General features: G+C 36.8%; 1 protein-coding gene across 1 annotated transcript; it reads left to right on the top strand.

Annotated features, from left to right (window-relative positions):
- Positions 1–15,931: 15,931 nt before the first annotated feature.
- Positions 15,932–20,162, top strand: LOC146001404 (uncharacterized). Its single transcript, XM_083138720.1, has 3 exons — positions 15,932–16,909; positions 17,624–17,692; positions 19,113–20,162. Exons 1-3 carry the CDS (start codon positions 15,932–15,934, stop codon positions 19,248–19,250), a joined length of 1,185 nt encoding a protein of 394 aa, XP_082994846.1. The 3' UTR covers positions 19,251–20,162.
- Positions 20,163–22,293: the final 2,131 nt, after the last annotated feature.

Below are 22,293 nucleotides of genomic sequence, written 5' to 3'. Positions count from 1 at the left end.
CCGTTTGGCCTGTAAAACAATATATATTTTTTAAAATATTGCTTCTCCTACGAGATACTCTTGTGTATACAATTCCAGCGTTTGGAAGTAACTAGTTATTTGTAACTCAATTATAAGAGATAATTACTTGTTTAAAAATTTTAACCATAACTAGCTACTTTTAAAAGTAAGTATATGTAACAGACTTTCTAGTCTGCTGATTAGAGGTATGTGGACAAGGATATGTTGATTTGGGGACTGGAATGGGCCTTGTTCAGACACAGACACTTCTTGGTTGTAGCAATCCCACTGAAAGTCAATAGGGTCGTTACAACCCAGAAGGGTTCATGACTTTTCAAGTAAATGTTATACTAGAAGATACATTGGCACATCTTAGACGCATCCTTTTGGAATATAAATTGCAACTACTCGCATTTTTCTGATTACATATTTATCATTAGGAATTATTAGGAAATTCTTACACCTTAGTGTGAAGTCAAACTGCTTTTCCATTCATCTAGTAGTAAACGTATCCAGTTTACTGGAACCAAATGTGTGAGGATTGGTAACTTTTCGAATTTATTAGCGTTCACAAGAAAATTAGGATGCAGTATCCAAATTATATGGCTAGAACATACTTCTTAACCTGTCTGTAGAAGCCAATGAATAATTAAACAAATATACATCACTCATATTAAGAAAAATATAGAGACTAACCTCCTTCACCAAGGTAGTTGTTGTAGCTACTATCAGTATAACTGGCACACAGTAGCTCGTGATCCAACTGAGAGCAACAAGGACATCTTCATGTGAGAAGCCCTGGCTTCCGTTATACCCGAATAACAAGCAAAACAAGCAAAATGTAATTTCTGAAAATCCCTGAATGGTGATCAACAGAATCTGAATTTGGAACATGCGGTTCACTTGTTCAACTGCATCGCATAGCTGGTTGTGCGTCTCCCTCAACATGGTCAGTTCTGTGCCATAACTTAATCTCCTTTCATTCGCAGTCTGCGGATCAGTGGTAACATTACCTGGCGAAACAGACGAGATTGGTGCACCAAAGTGATTGTTCATGATCAACCGGTTAATGTAACAAAATCTGTTTCTCAGCAGCATACACAAAGTTGCGAACTGGAATGCTGGTGATATTTGTGCCATGTAGCTCCAGATAATCCAGAGCGACATCATACTAACGTAAAATTCATGGAAACGTAAAGACATCATTAAACTTCCCGCAGTAGAAAGGACAGAAATGCAAAGATATACAACAATAACCCACTGAAAAGAACATGCATCACAATCGCCTTGAAAATATATATGAAATATTTTATGTAAGTTTTTGGTGTTAAGGAGATTTGTAATCGAAGTTACGGGTGGATTGACAGATCCTATGAACCACTCACACAACAAGGAAAACAGTCTCGGACCCGTAGGTTTGAATGGAGGTGCATCGACTTGAGAAGAAAGTACGAAAAACAAAATATAGAAACTGACATAAATGAAGACGAGAAGAAAGTTGAAAGTTAAATATAAAATGTTGTACATAACTCGTTTCTTGGTTTCAGGAAACATTGGATATATGCTTCCGAAAATGACGGAGATAATATAAATAGGACGAAATGGCTGTGGGTACGCCATTACAAATTCAGGGAACTCTCGAGAAAAGACTCTGACTGCTAACGTGGATGACCACTGTCTTAACGGTAAACGCCCTCAAATCAATATCTGAGAAAACATCACAAATTGGATTACACAGTTAATGTAAAACAAGTCGATGGATGTTTAATTTCATTTACATTATTTCAATGATGTTTTGCTTCAGCACAAAATTCCATGAAATAAAACCATATTTAGGGCTTCAGGCTTAGATATGTGCAGAACATGGTGACCAGTTTAGTAGAATGGACATTACTTTCTCCTGTGTAGTTTACGTTACCTTAGCAATAAAATCAATTTTCATATCAAATTAAACCTGATGGAACTTTAAAACTAAAAGACTTCACAAATTAAATGCAGCAAAGTTTCTATTAATCTTTACGTGAATGTACACAGATATTGCCAGAATTTTTTCTGCATTCATTTTAATTAGTATTTCTTGACGTATAGCAGATTCATATATAAACAAGTATTATTACTTTGTTGTCTTTCGAAAATGTTCTTTCTAGAATACATTTTTGAGGATTCAGTGATATGCGTCTACGTGTAAACAACGATTGTCTACATTCTACGTGTAGACAATGTAGACTATGTAAACTATGTAACCTACGTAATCAATTTAGACAACATGGCGCCCGGCGTTGTCCGTGCAAAGCACGCGCATCGATCTAGAAGCAGCAACCAGCATCGGCAGGTGGACATAGAGAGTGTTACGTATTCCACTGTCTAGAAGCAAGTGTTTCAAGTATTTATTTACGTTCAACCGATTCACTAGGTATTAATTGAACTCCAAAATAAACTTGTCGAGACATACCCAAAAATGCGATGACCGTAGAATGACAAGATTTGTGTAACTTCTTTTTCCACCATTTCACACGTGGAAAAATCTGGTTTAAAGACACATGCACTTTCCTATGCAGTAATAAGACAAAGAAAATAATTTTAGCCTTCGCTTATGTCAGTGCAAAAAGTAATGCCAGTTTTCACTATTGCTGTCATTTGTTTTTCTTCTGGTAGTCCCTTTTCCCCTCGTTAGTGAAAATTCGATAACTTTGATTACGTCGGATGGTTATAGGCTCAGATTATGGAGATGTTTGAAGAAAAATACTTTCTCTTTCAAAGACCACTGGTATTTCTTTCTTCCCTGTTGTTTGCATTGTCTACATGTATACTATAAGCCAATGTAATCTTCGTGTAGATTACGCGTAGACAACGCATGTAGACGTAAATTTATAGTGTACGGCACATCACTGGGATACATTGCTGAAACAGGGGCAAGAACCATGTGAAATTATAAAAAAATCGATGTTAAAAAAAGAACTATCACAGTTCTCTGATGAATATGTGGATTCCATTGGCCGTTGTGAATAGATATATTTTTAAAAGTTACGTAACCGGTAATTCATTCCACACGGAGATTGCTCTGAATTAAAAGCAGACCTATTCTTTCAGAATTAAAGTCAGTCTCATGTAGTACTTAACTCATTCCCGAACTACAAAAAAATCAAAATTTTCTTACTCCAGGATCGTGTGAAAGCTTTCTTCTCCTCAGGTCAGAAATGAAATAGAAATCGTCCTTAAAAACCACCCCCAATTCCATTCAACTACCAAATGGAATTGAGGAGCATACTAGGTAAATTAAGGAAAAAGGAGAAGAAGCGCACTAGATGTGCGGTTATTTATTTTAGCTAGTTCTTTATACATATTTATGGGAATGAAATGTTCTTATTGATTGAAGAGTTTGTGCATTGTGATTGTTTTAATCAATGTGTTTAAATTTTCTACTCACATATCCATATTTTTTTCACACAGTTGATTACGAATATTTTAATATTTTGCACAAAAGCCGTAACATATAAGCTGTGCCAAGTATACAGACAGATGCAGGAAATAAATATATAGAGTTGTAATGATATAAGATTATTATTTTAAATGAGACTATACATTTTTAATACTGAATGGCTTTCGTAGTAATCTCACAGTAAGTATCTTATGAGCAAAGATATGTCAATGTAATGCAAATGTAAGAAGCGTAAACGACACTACAGTTTTCGTATTTTGAATATTGTTGGGAAGTTTATTTAGTTTATTTTGTAAGTTTGTATTGAAGGATACGTATCAAAACCGTAAGAAAAAGACATTCATTAGAAGATGCAGCACTTATATGTGGTGATATGATGTAAGTAATATAACTGTATATTGAGTGTCTAAATTGATATATCAATGTGAAATAAAAGTTTATATATACTCATATCCACAACTACGAGCTACACATACTGCATTGCTCAAGTGTCAATGTTATTATTTTGTTCGAGACCATTATTATCAACTTTCTTCAAGTTATCAGCATCTATACTTGGGAAGTGATACATCGAGATTTTTGCAGTCACTATTTTAAGGGTGCGATTTTAAAGAGGTCGTGAGCTGACAATGCAAAATATCTATGGTAGATTCGATCAGATATGTCCTCGATATTAAGGACTGAGATAAGTTTCGTGTGAGACTGAGACTGGCTTAATAATATCTGCGTTGATTTTCGAAACTGAGACAGACTAAATATACAATGTAACCTTAAATCACCACAATTACCTTACAGCAAAATATCATCACTGGAAAACCTAACAATCCAAAAAATAAACCAACAACCACTTCAGAAAATACAATCATGATGATAATTAGAGTCTGAATCTCCAAAATTGAATTTAATTCATCAATACAATCGCAGAGAAGACAGTGGATGTTTCTGAAGCTAGATATTTGATGGATATGTTTAAGTTCAACTACAGAAGGATATTTTGATCCCTGGAGTTGTAGAGATTTGAGGAGCAGAGAAAGGCTGTTATTCAAACAAACGAATGTTTCAGAAATGTAGATACGAATGGTGAACAAGTGAAGTGAAATGCAGAAACACATTAGATACTGTTATATCCAGCTACCAAGCATTGAAAAGGACTCAACAGGATGTAATGGTTCCCATGTACAAATTCCCATTATTAGAGGCAGGGCAACTGAACAACATAGCAGGATACAAATTTTTAAGTTTGCCATGATTGTGCTATTACAAAGCAACATAATATGTTGAGCGTTTGTTGAGTACAGACAATTGAGAAAAGATGCCAATTTGTCAGATTTTGAAACGTGCACGCCAGAGCACATTATGGAAGGTAGGACACTTACCAAGTATTCCATACTAGCAACATATGACTTTATGCCGTAAAGACCAGAACTCAAGAAATCTATTCCAGAACTTAAATGTATGGCATCGACTGCAAATATAAAAAGGATCTGAAAAACGCAGCGTCCCACAGACGTTTTAAAGAGCCTGGTTTCAGCCTCTCTGCTTAAGGATACAGGGATCATGCCGAAAAACCTAGATACATAAAAAACCAGTATCAAACCACCAGCATTTCTCACGTTCGTCATTTCTGATTCTTCGGGTAGTTTATAATTTCGAACTAATCTCTTCTTACTTAAACGTATAAAACCAAAGCTACAATTGCAAAATTAATTAAGGAGAAATGGTTGTCACTTCTTATGAGCTCATAATGAAATTAATTGCTCATTGAATTATGGATTTTCACTCATTTATTTTTAGGTGACAGTAATAGCAGAGGAAAATTTCGAAAACGTATATAATTAACGATTGATTACATTGATTTGCTCATTAGGAAGACTTTTAAGGACTCAAAACAAAAACAAACAACAAAAAGGAAATTATCTCCATATTTACGTCAGCACTAAGAAAAATGTCCAAATTACCGACAGCTGGTGTGGCCTTATGCAAAGGTTTTGTTGTGATATGTTTTTTAGTATTGAGTATTTACACGTCATGGTACAGTTTTGTTCGATTCACAGAATGACAATTTTAACACAGTGGAAAATATACACACAGAGACACATACATATAAGCAACCACACACACAATACTCTCCCTATTGTAACTAACTATTGAGATGGAAAAAAAAACGCCCCCCGTGGCGGAGTGGTTAGCACATCGTGCTACGACGCCAGAGGTCCCGGGTTCGATTACCGGCCTGGTCGTTTGTAAGTGACAATTCATAAAATTCATCATATCACCACTCATCCCCATCTTCACAATTAGCCAAAAGTGTCAAAAGTGCGAAATAAAATAAACCAAATCAAAAAATAGAGAAGAAATTACCTACTCGTGATCTCTACATTATGCAGAAATACGTAATTAAATATTGACAAAAGAGAAATAGACAGAAATAGCCAAACCTCCTTTGCCAAGCTAGCTGCACCAGCTACGATCAGTACAACTGGCACCGTGTAGCACGTGATCCAAAAGAGATTGACATATGCATATTTCTCGTCGTACTCTTTTCTGAAGCCGTATATCAAGAAAAAGGTGCAAAGTATAAATTCTGCAAATCCCTGAACGACGATCAACATGTTCTGAATTTGGAACAGGTGGTTCACTTGTTCAACTGCATCGCATAGCTGGTTGTGCATTTCCCTGAACCTGGCCAATTCTGTCCCACGTTTCCATCTTCTTTCACACACAGTCCGTGGCTCAGTGGTCACATTCCAAGGTGATACTGGAGGGACTGATGGACCAAAGCCATTGTTGCCAATTGCGGATATGGATTGATTAACGGAGCAAAACTTGCTTCTCAGTAACATAAAAAGAATTGAACACTGGAATGCTGGTAACACCTGTGCCAGGAAGGTCCAGATGAAACCTATTGTCGCGAGAGCGTACCAAAGGCCACCGCGATTTAAAAACTGGATCACATTTCCGGCACAATAAAGGACAGTTAAACAAAAAAGCACCAAAATAATGCATCGCGAAGAGACTCTATTGCAATCGCCTTGAAATTTTGAGTCGAATAACTTATGTAAATTATTAGTCATTATAAGATTTACAAACAAAGTCGCGGGTGGAATAATGGCTCGCATGGACCACTCAAACAAGAATGAAAACAGTTTTGGTCCTGAAACATCTAGCAATTCATACTTTTTCTCCGGCGTAGAAAAAATATAGGTTGCATTAAAACCGTAATAGCAGATCAATGCAAGAATATCGTAAGTTAAGTATAAAGCCTTGCACATAAAACCCTTTCCTGTTTTTGGAAATGGAAAAATATTTCCTAGTATGACGGAGATAATATAAATAGATCTAAACAGTTCCGGGCACGCCATTGCGAATTTCGTCGTTCCTTGCAACGAAAAAATACATAACGTTAGCGTAACGAAATTAACGAAGTACTTTATTACTTTCTTGACATAAATGGTAAACGCCCTAAAATTATTATCAAAGAAAGCAATAGAAATGAGGCACAAATTAAATGTAAATCCTCTCGATCTCTATCAGAGATCAATACGGACTCCTTTTATTCAAATTGAAAAACTTACATTGTTGCCCGTAACATGTGCTATGCTATACAACCGATTCAAATTGTATGAGCTTGAATTTAGCTCACTAATGTTGACTATTCTGTCACTTGAGTTTAAGTAGAGACGATGAGAATTGAATGATGATTAGATGAAATAGAAACACAATTGATATTGAAGAACTGGACGAAACTCGAACACAGACCATTCGGCATTGAGAACGAGAATCTAAAGCTTGGCCACCAAGTGTCCCAAATGAGATTTTTTGGACAAGCTACTATTACTAATGTACCCTATTGACAACGTATCGTTAACCTAGGTAATGCATACCTGAGATACAAAACAACTCCGTTTGGCGAGAGTCAATTATCTAGCACAACGTACACCCACGGACACTTCTAGTTTGTAACAACCCCATTGACTTCGAATGGGATCATTAGACCGAGAAGTGTCCGTGACTGTACAAGATATAATTAGCAAAAACTACAGACACTCACGTCTAAACATCGGCAACCTGCAAGGTACAAAATAAAATACATGCAGACGAATTTCGTTCAAAGATAATTATGGTTTCGATCAAAGCTTTCCAAATAAACATTACATCAATCTTTCCCTATAGTTATGCTCACGTTTGTTTCATTGAACTGATTTATTTTACTTCGCTATGCTGCCACTTTCGGCTAATCGCGAAGATGAGGATGAATGATGATAAGATGAAATGGATGAAAGAACAATCACAAAAGCAGAAGGAAAACAAACAACACAAGTCCTACAGAGAATTTTACTTGGTGTGAGACCTGGGTGTACTACGTGGAAGTTAGGTTGGCATTTGGGTGCCTTCAGAAAGGATCACCACTTACATACCAGCTTTAATTGAACGAATAGATTTCTGTGATTTTTTATACTTTAAAGACATGGGTTAGGATTCGTTTGTTTGAGGGCATTTGCTATTAGGGCTCAAGGTAAAAATGACGTAGCTCTACGAGGCCAGTTTCTAATTTTGTTACGAATTTAACTAAAATATCAAATTCCTGTTCAATGATTATTCTCTAGCATTTGAATACCTATAGTGCTACCCACTAGTTGGTAGAATACTTAAGTCAATCTTCATCAAATTATATTCCTAGGTAAAAGAAAGGCGATACCTTCGCCAGTTTGTAGTTGGCAATTCATTAATACATAAATTGTGCAAACTTGAAAAGGAAAATAAGATACTAACCTCTAGACCCAGCATAGTTGTTGCAACTAAAATAAGAATCAGTGGCACAGAGTAACTCGTCATCCAACTGAGGGCGACAAATGCAAAGCCATTGCCGTGACGACCGGTGTAGCCAAAAATCAAGAAAAATCCGCAGAGTATAAATTCCACAAAACCATGAGTGATGATCAACAAGTTCTGAAGTTCGAATATAAGACAAATTTACGTTTCTGCATCGCATAGTTCGTTGTGCATTTTCCTCAAGTCGGTTAACCCTGGAATGGTACCTATGCGTCTAAGAGACGTAGTTCAGTGGAAGAACAGCGGCCATCTTGTTTCGGGGGGGAACCTTACTCCCGCCTCCCAGGTATGCTTCAACGGAAACTCTCTTGGCAAGTCAGTGTTTCTCAGATTGCCGAGCAGTTCACGTCAAGATCAGTGTTTTGTTTTTTCCAAAGCCTAGTACGCCTGCGAGACGTATTGATACCATTTAACGTAAATTTTCCTACGCCTGTCAGGCGTATTGGTACCATTCATGTGGTAGTGTTCCTACGTTTGCCAGACGTATTAGTGCCATTCACGAGGTAGTGTTTCTACGTTTGCCAGACGTGTTGGTACCATTCATGAGGTAGTGTTCCTACGTTTGCCAGGCGTGTTGGTACCGTTGATGAGTTTATGATTACATAGGTACCTACCTTATTGTTCCAGATGTCTGGCACAAACACAAACAAAACATTCACTACTGAAAATGAGATTTTACAAGAACTGCAACTTCAGTTAGATGAATCCGATTGCAGCGAGGTTGAAGACGAAATTGAAGTGGATCAAGATGCCTTTCCTGAGGATCCTGACGATACCGACTTGGACCCAGACTATGAACCTTCGTCAGAAGAAGAAGATATCGAGGAGGCCATCATTCAATCAGCAGCACAATCATCTCGGCCTTCAGCTGTTTCTAAATCAAGTTCGTCAAGAGCTGAAGGCAAGCAAAAGTCAGGACCTGCAAAACAACCTCCAAAGTCAGGTGAAAAGAGGAAGAGGTCAGCCGAAGGAAATGATGACCATTCAACAAACAAAAGATTAAAACCTGAATGTGACGATATGTTCGGGCGTAACGGGTTTGCTTGGAAAACTGTTCCCATTTCTAACACATCTGGAAAAGCCGCAGCTAAAAACATTGTACATGTCAAACGAAAAACAAAAAACGAAGCTGTAGATGTTTCTGACCCTGTTGAATGTTTTAACGTCTTCTTTACCTCAACAATGTTGGACATGATCCTGCACAACACAAATGAGGAAATTGCAAGACAAAGGGAGTCTTATAAAAACAAGAATGCTTCTGCTTTGAAGGACGTTTCATTGGCTGAACTGAGAGCACTCCTCGGTGTGACAATTCTCGCAGGGGCCAAGAAAGACAACCATATGAAGTTACGAACATTACATGACACAAAGGAATGCGGCGAAAAATATCATGCATCATTTTCTGTGCAGAGACATCACTTCTTGCTCAACACTCTTCGCTTTGATTCTCGAGAAACTCGTGAGGAAAGGAAGATAACTGATAAGTTTGCACCCGTACGGGATATATGGAACATGCTGATTCAGCAATGCATATCAAATTATGAACCAAGTGCCTACATGACAATTGATGAGCAACTAGTGCCATTCCGAGGACGAGTCGGGTTCAAAATGTACATCCCAAACAAACCAGCAAAGTATGGGATAAAAATTGTGATGCTTTGCGACCAAGGAACGAATTACATGGTAAATGCGATCCCGTACCTTGGTAAAGGAACTACACCTTCAGGCACGCCTGCAGCAGATTACTTTGTTGAAAAGCTAACAGACATCATCCAAAATTCAAGTCGTAATGTTACAATGGATAATTGGTTTTCCAGCATCCAGTTAGCTAAGAAAATGGCAGAAAGAGGCCTCACAATGATTGGGACGACGAAGAAAAATAAACCTGAGTTTCCTAAGGAGTTTGTGGATCCCAGTTATCTTTCGCGACCTCCTCAGTCATCGCTCTTTCTTTTTCATGAGGATCTGACAGCAGTTTCATTTACTCCACGTGTTAACAAACTGGTCACTCTTATTTCCACAATGCATGACGACGATGCAATAAATGAAAACAGTATGAAGCCTGAGGTAATTCTGTGTTATAATCAAACAAAGGGAGCAGTTGATGCCTTTGACCAGTGTGTCACGAATACTTCTTGCATACGAAAAACAAGAAGGTGGCCAATGAACCAGTTCTACAACATACTCAATATTGCATGCTACAACTCTTACATAATATATGTGCTCAACTTTTACAAGAAAAAGAAAAAAGATGACGACGCAAAGCCTTTGTCGAGATTTCAGTTCCTCATCAAATTGGCAAATCAACTAGCGTTTCCATGGATAAAGGAACGAATGAAACAGCCACATATGCCTCACACTCTAAGAAGCAGCATACAAAATTGCCTTGGCGTTGTGGATCCACCTGTTGTGGTTCAACCTGCAGCGAAATCTGGAAAGAGGCAGTACTGTACTTACTGCTCGTATAAAAAGAGAAGGATGAGTAAAATGATCTGCTGTAACTGCAAAAAGCCTATCTGTGGCGAGCATTCTTTCATCGTTTGCCACATTTGTAAAAAATGATAATTTAAAGACTGATTTGTTTGTAACTATTTACTGTTCTGGATGTGGAAGGAGGAGTGAACATTTTTATTCATGAAGTTTTTTCTAGTTATTGTGGCTAGTCTAAATGACTGTTTGTTAGTGATAGAGAGTAAATTTTAGTTCATGTATTCTTCATTAATACTTTTACATCCATTTCCTAGTTAAAGGGATTGTCTTATACCTAAGTATAATCTTTATTTGTTTATTATTTTCTTGCTGTTCGAGTTACCTACTCGTATTTGCATATATATTATGACTCTTTCTATGCAACCTAGTTTATAAATGTTTAAAATGTATGAGTTTACGGAAAAATGTTATTTTAATTATATTCATTAACAATAAAAAGTATCTAAAATGCAGCGAGAAGAGTATGGAAAAAAATTAAATCATTTATAGAGGGTATAGTAACTTTTTTTTATGTGTACGTCTATGGGACGTATAGGTACCATTAAACATAGATTTTTTTAGGTACTATTCCAGGGTTAAATGTGTACCATAGTTACGTTGCATTTTATCACCTTTTTCAGAGATCACATTGCAAGACGAATTGAAATGGGTTGATGCAGCAAAGTGATAGCTGACAATAGCAGATATCGATTGATTGATGTAACAATATCTGCTCTTCACCATTAGGCACAAAATTGAGAACTGGACTGCTGGAGACATTTGCACCATGTAACGCCTTCTGGATCCGAATGTTGTCGTATATAACCAAACTTTGATGTAATTTGTGGGTTGGAGTACAGTTGGATTTGTGACTACTGTGAACGATTCTGACAGGAAAGCAAATCATCTTGGTCCACTAACATTTGTAAATGCCGACATTTCCTCTTTCGCACAGAAGACAAAAAAAAACTTCACATAAAAACTTATATATGTGATTACAAGAAGAATAGAGTAAGTTAACTTTAAACTCTTGCGCATCAAGCGGCTCCTTGACTCTGAAAAATCGCGCAGTGTACTTCCTAGGATGACAAATCTGATGTGAACGAGATGAAACTCTTTGGGGCACGGTATAGCAAACCTTGTCACCACTTTAAGAAAAAAACACTGGCTGGTTACTGGTGTTCTGGAATTAATAAATTTATACATTTCTATTCTATCTTAATCAAAAACACTTTAGATTTGACATCTGATAGAACATTAGCAATTACTTACAAAAAAATTATCAATTTTCTTGATTACTTCGCCAGAAATGAATAGGAGCTGGTTCTACTGTATTCGATATTCGAAATGGAATTATGTGTTTCATTACGGCCTGTACTACCATGGCATAAAAAATTATTTGCGACTGTTGTGACTCTTCGTGTCAATATATTGATTTACAAAAAAAGGAAAATAAAATAAGGGGTGGATTTGGAGACATTTTTTCCTCTCCGATAGCGTAGTGACTAAAGTGTCGTCTTGAAATCGATTTCAGGTAGAGACATATCGTGAGGGGTCCGCATCCGATTTTAAACTATAGTCCCAGTTCACTTAGCCGATCTGGGCATACAGTGGACTTAATCAAATTTTAACTCACGTGGTCAGACATTGTGAATGATAATTGTGATCTTACAATAGAACTGTTTATGACAAACTGCTTAAATTAAATCAACGAAGAAATTGCGATGAGATGATCTTTTGAAGGACACTACCAATTTTTGAGACCGACCCATTATACCGACCGCTCGTCACAAGACGTCCTCGCAATCTTACTCCTGGTTGAGTTTATATTCGTTGGAAATTTCGAGGTTCTGAGTGTTTACCGTTTCGTATTTCTGACCCGAATGAGAGAAGAACTTGGGGGGGGGGGGGACATCTTGATTTTGGAACGAATTTTTTAGGTCCATTCTTAAAAATTGTGCATCTCCACAAATCAGTTTATATTTTATCTTCATCCAGTTGGTCTAAATATCCAAACGTAATGTTTAAATTTAAGTTTTGGAGCCTAAGAATCATCTGAAAAAGCCATTCAATTATGATCTGATGTTGATCTAATTTACTTTACATAGATTTTCTGTCACTTCTCGCTAATTCCGACGATGAGGATGAATGATGACAAGAAGGGTCAATGAACATGGACGACACAACACAAAAGTCCACAAAGGATGATATTGACGTTAGAGCCTAGTTGGCCTACAACTAATCCAATTTTGCTTTAGAGTAACAAATCCAACATCTTGGAAACAGTGGTTCATACAATGGTCATATTTTGATCCTAAAAACTCAAAGTTTCAAATGCAAATATATGTTTTGTAGAACTGTAAGTCTTGAAAAAGAATTATATGTTGTATTCAACTTACCTCTCTTGTAGTTATGTAACTTGAATTCGCTATGAAAAAGAGTTCGACCAGGCTATAGAAAAACCACATAACACTGTACCCGATACGAAGTGATTCGCTATGGAATATAGTTCCTGATGTAAACGTAAACAAACAAAAATAATAGTGGTGACAATGATGATGCATTCTGAGAATAAGAAATATAAAATCTGAAGCTGGTACATTTCATTTGCAGCATGTAAAAGATCCACAAGAAAATGGTGTAAATTACGAATCTGAGTAAGGTGCGTAACTACGTTCGGAGAAGAGGTGTTTCTCTCATGCCTTGATCCGATGTTTGAAATAGCATCTGCTATTTGGAGATTTAAGAGCGAGAAACGCTGATTCAACAAGTGAAACAGGTAGCAGAATTGCAGTAGCATGCAACGCATTAAAAGGAATTGGTAATTAAATTGCAGTGGAATTAAAATTTTGACATCAATAATACAACTGATGGATAAGTATATTACCATTACCAAACACGAGGCGATTATTCTGATAGTGTGCAAAACCCCGTAAGAAAACGATTTTCTGTATTGGGATTCAGTTACGAACAATTGACTATCAACTGATGAAATTTTACCCAATACAACAGGGAATTTTCTCAGCTTCACACCATTCATTAAAACGCACATGTATGAAATGAGGAGAACAAAAATTATTTGTAGGGAGACGGTGTAAAACCTTGTGTTACCACCAACACTTATTGTATTCTTTATCGTATAATCTATCGCAAAGAAGATGCAGCCAAGAGAGAACCCAACAAGGCCTACTGTGTGAAGGAAACCACAAACAGACCATTTAACAAAGTAGTGTCTGTTTAAACTGACCAAACGAAGAGGCATCGTTCCACACAACTTGCTAACGAGAAATATGGGAATCAGTGAGCGATAATTTGAGTTGAGAAGATTTTGGGAAAAATTCATGCTAGAAAACTGTATATTTCTCACAAAATAAGTTCGTCAAACACTAAAAGTTCACTTCCAAAAGCTGTACTTCCTCGACCTACACTGAAGAAAGAAAATTACTTGAAAAAAAAATAAGCGCACTCCCCAAACGTTTGCAAGAAATAAATTACCATAATGAACACCTTCTTGATTGAAATGGGTGTGTCTACTCTTAAGTATTGTCACATTTCCTTGTAAGAAGTACTCTTACCATATGAACAAAACTACACATAGCCTTTTCCAAACATAAATAAAATACAAAGTTTAGGAAGACCATGCTGTCAAGCAGAATTTCAAGAATCAATTCATTAAGAGAATGCAACAGATTAGTATGTTCAGATAATATATTACACCCCCTGTTGTTTAACAGTGAATACGCCTCCCCGACGGCGTAGAAGCAACGCCTTCGGCTTGTAATCAAGGGATGCCGGGTTCGATCCACTATGGAGACTTAGTGGTTTGGATCATATTTAAACTATTCCTTTCTAATTTTATCCTCTATTTTCGAAGTCGTAGCTGCTATATTTAAATAAAGACTAATCGTCATGAGTATCCGTTCTCAGTCTCACCAGACGGCAAAGAACGCGAAAAAGCACTGATCTGTAAGAAAGAATAGTTTGCGCGGATGGAGTGTAACAGACCCAACCCCCTCCGTGGTCGGTGAAGTTAGCCCGTCATTTGTTCAGGAAATTAACCAAATTTTGTTGATCGTTGGTGCGGTTTTTTTGCCATAAAAAGTGTTTCGTTAGTGCATCTATACTTCCAAAAATAGCACAGTTCCAGAATGAGGCCTGCTAACTTCACGTTTTTTTTAAATTTTAGAGAAACTCATCAATTTTTGCCCATTCTTAGTGCTACGTTATAACTGGTCTTTGCCGTAAAAAAAATCCTTGGACTCCTTTCGTTTTTAAACAAACTTGTTACAAAATAGGGTGAGCTATGCTCAGATTTTTCGAGTATAACATATATCGGTTTACGTTGGATCGGGTTCCTCTGGTTCGTTAGAGGTTAGCTTAGGTTGTGCTTTTAATCGAAATAACTTTTAATATTTTGAAATGATTTTTCAACTCCAAACTAAATTATATTTATAGTCCTATATCGTGAAAATTGTGAGAAATGTGGTTACACACAATACGTGAATGCAGTATTACTGATTAATGATTATAGGAGAGAAATATGGTGGGGCGGTAGGGTTGGGTTGAGACAAGTTGGATTGGATCGTGTTAGATTGTGTCGGGGTAGGCTGGATAACGTTCGTCTAGGTCGGTTAAGGTTGGTTTAGGTTACCCCCGTCGATTTACACGATCTGAGATATTAGGACAATTCGGGTTGGGTTGTATTTTGTTGTTTTGTGTCGACTTACACTCCACTCCTATTTTCTTTTCTTTCTGCATTACAGTCACAGAAGATAATTTTACATTCAAGTACAGCAGTGCAAAGTCTTTTAAAAGGCTGACTGTTTACTGGATTCTTTCAAAAATATGTATCTTGTGTTACTCATATTAGATATCATTTTATTCTTAGCTAGTGAATCTAAACAATTAAAAAAGCTTCGCCACTAAGGAAACAGTTCTTATTATAAATATTTTCCGTTATCGCAGTGTTAAAGTAATTATTTCGGCAAAACATTCTGTATGTTCCATAGTTTGTAAAAATTGATTTATCCTCACGTGTCGTCATGAACGGCCATATGGTTTTAATATAGCTACATGCTCAACAAGAAAAAACCATTAGCAATCATAAACGGCTGATAAGACGCTCTCGAATAATCTCCCAACGCCACTCCAATCCTCTCGTTGACTGGTGGATTTACAATATCGTCAGAGATGTCGCGGGATTTTTACAGCATCAACACTGTTTTTTCTCCAATATTCTACGTGTCCAAAGTCTTCGGTCTTCTGCCCTTTACTCTCGTTCAACAAAACAGGAAAGCAGTCTATAGATTATCTGGAGTTTCTGTAGTCTACGGGGTATTATTGATCACAAGCATCCTTGCATTCTGTTTACTAACTTGCAAAGATGTTTTAAGTGAAATACGACAGAATGTGAGGAATCCGACGGAAAAGTTCATGCAGCAGGCAGATATATTGTTGACTATCTTGTTGGTGTCAGTCGCAGGATATGTTCATTTGTTCAGCGTGAGGAGATTTCCTGATTTCCTGCACAAGGTGCAAGACGTGTGTGTACTCTTAGAACCTAGTTGTGAAGTGCTTCGTACTTTGTTTTTAAAGACGCTGTTCTTAACTTGCTGTATGCTCTCCGTCTCACTGTCGGTGCCTGCCATCAGTGTCTGGGCTACTGGCAATATCTTAGTGTTAGTTAGCTACCACATTCTTGTTTCTCAATTGTTACACACGATTGTTGCAACGCAGTTTTCAGTCACCTGCTTTGTGCCCGAGGAAATGATGTTATTGGTGAACCATCAGGTTGTCAAAACCTTGTCCGCCTATAAATCTTCAGCTTCTACCATGACTAAACCTATCAGTTCAGGAAATCCCAAGGAAGAATCTTCGAAATCTTTACAAGGTAGGGATCAAGCGACAGAGTTATTTCGTTTGCGACTCTGCCGTAACCAGTTATGCGATGCTTCGGCCAAGGTTTTCCAAATATACGAGGTGCAGCTGGTCTTCATCCTAATGACCAACTTCCTAGGCATTATTTCGAGTCTTTTCGTCGCAATTTTTGGTTTCTACGGCGAAGACGTCTACGAAGGAAACACACTTCCTGCAATCTTTATTTGTCTCCTGCTCAACGTCACATCTGTCTTCGCTATCCTCATCCCTGCAGAAATGCTCCATAGCCAGGTATGCAGTTGCATCTTGTGTTTCTCTTAGATTGCGCCTAGTTTCTGCTTCCTTGGGCAAATCGTGATGAATATGAATGATGATTGGATGAAGTTGCTGAAGTGATACTCACAAAGAAACACTCATGTAGAAAGCCGGAACTTGAAACAGGAACCCTCACTTGAGAGAGAGAGAGTGGATGGACTACTAAATGCACTTAGCCACTGAAACAGCATCGTCATGTAGAACTGAAGAAGATGGCTTCTTGCTTTAGTACGGTGCTGTACGGTCACGAACACATCTGATATCTAAGAAACACACTGTCTTTCAATGCAATCACTACAACCCAGAAGTGTCCGTGACTGTACTATATCTTAATATAGCTAAAGTTACTTTTCTTCATTGATCTTAGTACAAATGTGATTACTAACCAGAGTTATGTATTTAAAATAATCCATCTGGGGATCTGGTGGTATAAAGTTAAATTTACAGAAAACTCAACATAGATTAGTGACAATTTTGGAGGGTTTTTTATTGCAGAGGAGAGAAATCGTCGCATCAACCTTGTCCGGGAAGACCACTGATGTTCTTAAATATTGCTCATAATGGATTGCAATCCAGAGAATAATTCAATTAACCCGCCAGTTTTCTTTTGATTTCTTACTTTACATTATTTTAATGTTTAGAGTATATTACAAAAGATAACCCCTGACATAATATCTTCGTCTTTTATAGGGAAAGATGACTGGCGTTGCTCTTTACAAACATGTCAGTAGGTGGATGGACAATGACACAAAGGAAGAGGTAATAAAGTTTGATTCCTTCTACTCTAGGACAGAGTTTCGACATTAGTACACCTAGCATATATAAAAGGAGCCATTGAAAGAGTGAGCGTTTGCAGAATTGTTGCACATCGAAATGGCTTAAATAGGCATAAAGTATATCTATTGTAATATGTCGTAACTAAGAAAAATATGTTATTTATGGAAAATTATTATTTAAAACGAGTAGTCCTCATGGTGAAAAAACAAAAATATATTTACCTCATTGAAAGTGCTTATACCTCGTATATAAATATACAAGGCAACCTTCACCAATGTAATCGTCACAAGATAGTGGATAAAAAAATGTAGTCCATCACATGAAAATCGAAAATGTGTTATGCCGGGCCAACTTATTTTATTTGTATCTTCGCATAACTACAGAAGCGCAATATTTCAAATGAACTCGTAAAATGGCGTAGTCGTATGAAAACTAAACTCATTCGCAGTTAATGATATGTAGAAGTGTTAAACTAATTTGTCGATTTTAATGTAAAACGAAATACATCGAGTCGACACAACTATGAAATTATTCGAAATTTTTTGCATTTAACTGGTGTCAAATTTCTATAATTTACAGTTTCTTTTCACATTTTCGGTTACTCTCAATGCAACTGCTGAACGGACAGCTCGCATGCAAGGCCTGCGGACTGTTTCCATTGGATATGTCATTGATTTATACGGTGAGTAATGGATAATTAGAACTAAGAATATGTTATCATGTAAGTAACCACACTTGATAGGCATCACATGCAATACTCATTAACCAATAACTAATTGGTATAGCGTACAACTTCAGAAAAAAAGTCAATACGAGAAACTTTATGAAATTCATGGAATAGAGTCGCATAAGATTAATACAAGAGAATTGGTCCATTTTATTTATTTATTTATTTATTGTGATTGTCCTGGAATTGTGATTTTCATATAGAGAACGCACTTAAAAAATTTAAGGTAGCAAAGAGCAACTTGATTTACAAGCAAATGTTTCGTAGTTTGCTTCACGCAAAGCAACAAGAAAATACCAGTGACCATAAAAGTAGGCAATGGGGCAGAAGTCTACTTGGGTTACAGAATCGCTGGTTCCAGTACATGATATGGCAACGTTCACCATGCAGTGTTGCCTAGTCCAAGCGCCACCCTCTCTCTCACATGAAATAAACTCTTGTCGTCCTTGAACGATGTATTACAAACATATTACAAAGGCAGGCTGCTAAACGAGGACATAATTGTCGTAACCTTCTGGACGAAAGTGGTTGTGAGCAAATGAAGCAGCACCGATGTGGCGCCAGTGTGAATCACACGAACCGACTAGTTTCGCGGTTGCTGATTTAGAACCAGGAGGAAATCGCTAAGAAAGATACGATGTACCTGTTTACAACATTTACATTTCTTAATTCCAGATTGCGGGAGCAGTTACAACGTACCTCGTCATCTTGATCCAACTGCAACCCGTCGTACGGACAGAGGCCAACACAACTCACGTCATCACAACAGAAGGAAGAAACTTTAGTGATAGGTATTTAAATATGAACGCATGAATTTAATATACGCCCAACTGGGCACGTTAATGAAAATCAAAATTTTGGTAAATATGAAATTCATCAGAAATAAGGTTCTCACAAGCAGCAGTCAAGAACAAGTGACAGATAAACATTGGTTGAGATACATTACATTTATTATTTCTTTCTGTCCATGACATATTTGGTGAAGCAACTCTAACGGATTTTGAGATTATGTTCTTTGAGGTCATTCTGTCCTTTGATGAAATTCAAATAGCTGTATTAACTGAGTTCTAATTCAGAGTATGTACAATTTTGGTTGATGCCAGTTCCATAATTTGCATGATTTATCATGTACTGTAGCTGTATGAGAATCACAAGGAAAGTGGTGACTGGACCAGCGATATGTCGAAGAAAAATGAAAAGCATAAGTAGCATATATATATTATACATTGAAAGACTGTATTGGAATAAGAGCAACTTAAGGTTTTCAAATACGTTATCAATATGTAAGAGAATGTATTATTACTGTTGTTGTTATTATTATTAGCATTATTATTGGGGTATCCTGTAACAAAATTCCCACGTTAGGAATAATTTTGTTTTGTGCCGTTATTGTCACAAAGAATTTAAGAAGAAAATTGAATGTGTCAAAATAAAAAAAGTACAATGAAATGTGCTTGCAAGCATTTCCATGATTCTTTTCTGAGAAGTATTCAAGGCAAAGGAATGTGTCACTTATGAATATAAACCAATCCATTCTTATTTTTAAGTTGTATTTTATTAATGAATTGCATTAACTGTATTCTACTAATTAATTATATCAAATCTTACCGAGTACAAGAGCGTCATATCCAATTGGAATAGACCACATGCAGTGAATTTGAGTTTCCGATGCAACAGCTGCATTGAGAAGAGCTTCACCTGCAATCAGTGTGTTACAGACATACATTTTCATTAACGTATGCACAAAGAACAACTAAATTCGAATTATAACACCATTAAGCCTTGTTTCCTTATTAATCAAAAACTCAAAATGTTGACCAAGGCAGAATTTATTTTATTTTAAAACATAAAACTAAACGTTACGTTTCAACCATCTAGTAGGTAGAAACGTGACGTTTAGTTTTATGTTTTAAAATAAAATAAATTCTGCCTTGGTTAGCATTTTGAGTGTTGATAAATTAGAATCCCCGACGATGTGTATAGATTCCTATACGTACGTACAGGTAAAAAAACAACTATACATGTGCATTATGGTGTCCAATACTGTGATAAGCGATAGTGTCAATTATCAATTATTTCGTGTGTGTGTATACAAGTAAGTACGTAAGTACGTGTATGCGTATTATATATCTACCGGTGTGTGTGAAGATAATGGTAAAATCGAAATGTTCACAGAAATTACGAGAAATGTCAATATCGAGAAACAATACTTGAATGAAGTTATTTCTTTACAGAGTAAACACCATAAAAACCTTTTGGGGAATTCTAATTAATTTAATATATTTTTTGTCCCGTACCTCTCTTCTTGTTTCCTTGTCCATTCCACGATTAGCGTACATGTGGAGAAAGGGACCAGTATGGTTTGCCTGTGAAAGAAGGGGGTAATAAATACAAATCGTATCACAATAAATTTAAAATAATTTCATTATCGGATAATTTATGTAAGTTATATCGCTCGTAGTAACATACGTAGTAACATTGTATAATTTGAAAATATATTTCTTCAATACTTAAAAATTCATTCAAGATTATTTTCGAACTCTAGCTGCTATTCCTATGAATAAATTGTTCATGACATGAGTTATAATCATATATAATAATGATTGTTGATTACATTTTTCACATACACTAAATATGTTAAACACGAACTTAAAAAAGTAATGATATCTCTCCTGTTACGAAAAATCCAGGGACGCTACTGCCCCAACAGGGATGTACATATTTCCTTTCTAAGGAATAGAAATTTGTTCAGTGGCGATGACTTCGATTTAAGCGGGTAAGTTACATTAAAAGAAATTTTATACCAAGCAATTACAAAATATTCTATTCTAAGGATTGATGTGATTGAGAGAGCAGAAGTGTCCATCCTTACTGGCGGCTCCAATGAGTTAGTTCCAAGTAAAAACGATAACTTTCAAGCAAAGAAATGATATACTAATAAATGACAATATTTCAGTAAACCGAGTTCTGTTCTGTAAATAGAGTATTTACTTTAAATATACAGTGCATTTCTTTATCGAGTGGTCCGTGAAGCGGTGCCTAACACGTCGGGCAGTGGGAGGATGTCTACGGTCATTTAGACTCACAGCTGTACGTTGACCTTGGCACTGGACGCGTCAGTGCTTCAGTATCCAGATAGCTGGTGTGGAGTTTGCACATGTTTGTGGAGTGTTAAGGTGTTAACAAGTGTTTTAGATTGTTTTGAAACAAACCATTTTTATGTACGACTCTTACATCATTACGAATTCTTGTAGGGAAGTTAAAATACATTTTGCAGCAGAATTTCCAGATGTTCCTGTTTCACGCAGAGACAGTGTTTGGATACTTGTAAACAAATTTAGTTAATCAGAGTTTGTTCTTGAAAAGAAGCGAATTGTAAAACACCGTGTGGTTACTGGGAGAAGCTAGACGACGTTGGAGCACGACTGGTACACACTTTTCAAAAAATCCCTCCAGCGCTTTGCACAAGGAACAGACATTTGCATGACGTCTGCACGACGAGCTACCAAACATTTAAACTTGAAGCCATACATTAGATCAATTGAAAGGAAACATCAGGAGAGAATTTGAAGTAATTTCGGAAGAGGTCCTGCGTGTGTTATTGAAAATTTCCTAAAACTATGCCGTAAATGTGTGGATGCAGGAGGACATCATTTCCAACACCCCTTGTAACAAGGTATTTTAACTGTTCGTTTAAAAGTTTTCCGACAGACGCGTTTTCGCTGCCCGGTGTAATTGCCGCCGCTCCGCGGACGACTTGACCGTGAAAGGCACTGTAGAAGAGAATGCAAACTGATTAATTTTACTTCGCTTTTTTGCCACTTTTCTAATAGCGAAGATGGGAATGAATGATGAT

Source organism: Lepisma saccharinum, chromosome 17 (assembly GCF_977018435.1).
Source record: "Lepisma saccharinum chromosome 17, izLepSacc3.1, whole genome shotgun sequence".
NCBI lineage: Eukaryota > Metazoa > Arthropoda > Insecta > Zygentoma > Lepismatidae > Lepisma > Lepisma saccharinum.
Note: the sequence above shows the minus strand (reverse complement) of the source record. Positions and strands in the feature narration are given on the sequence as shown.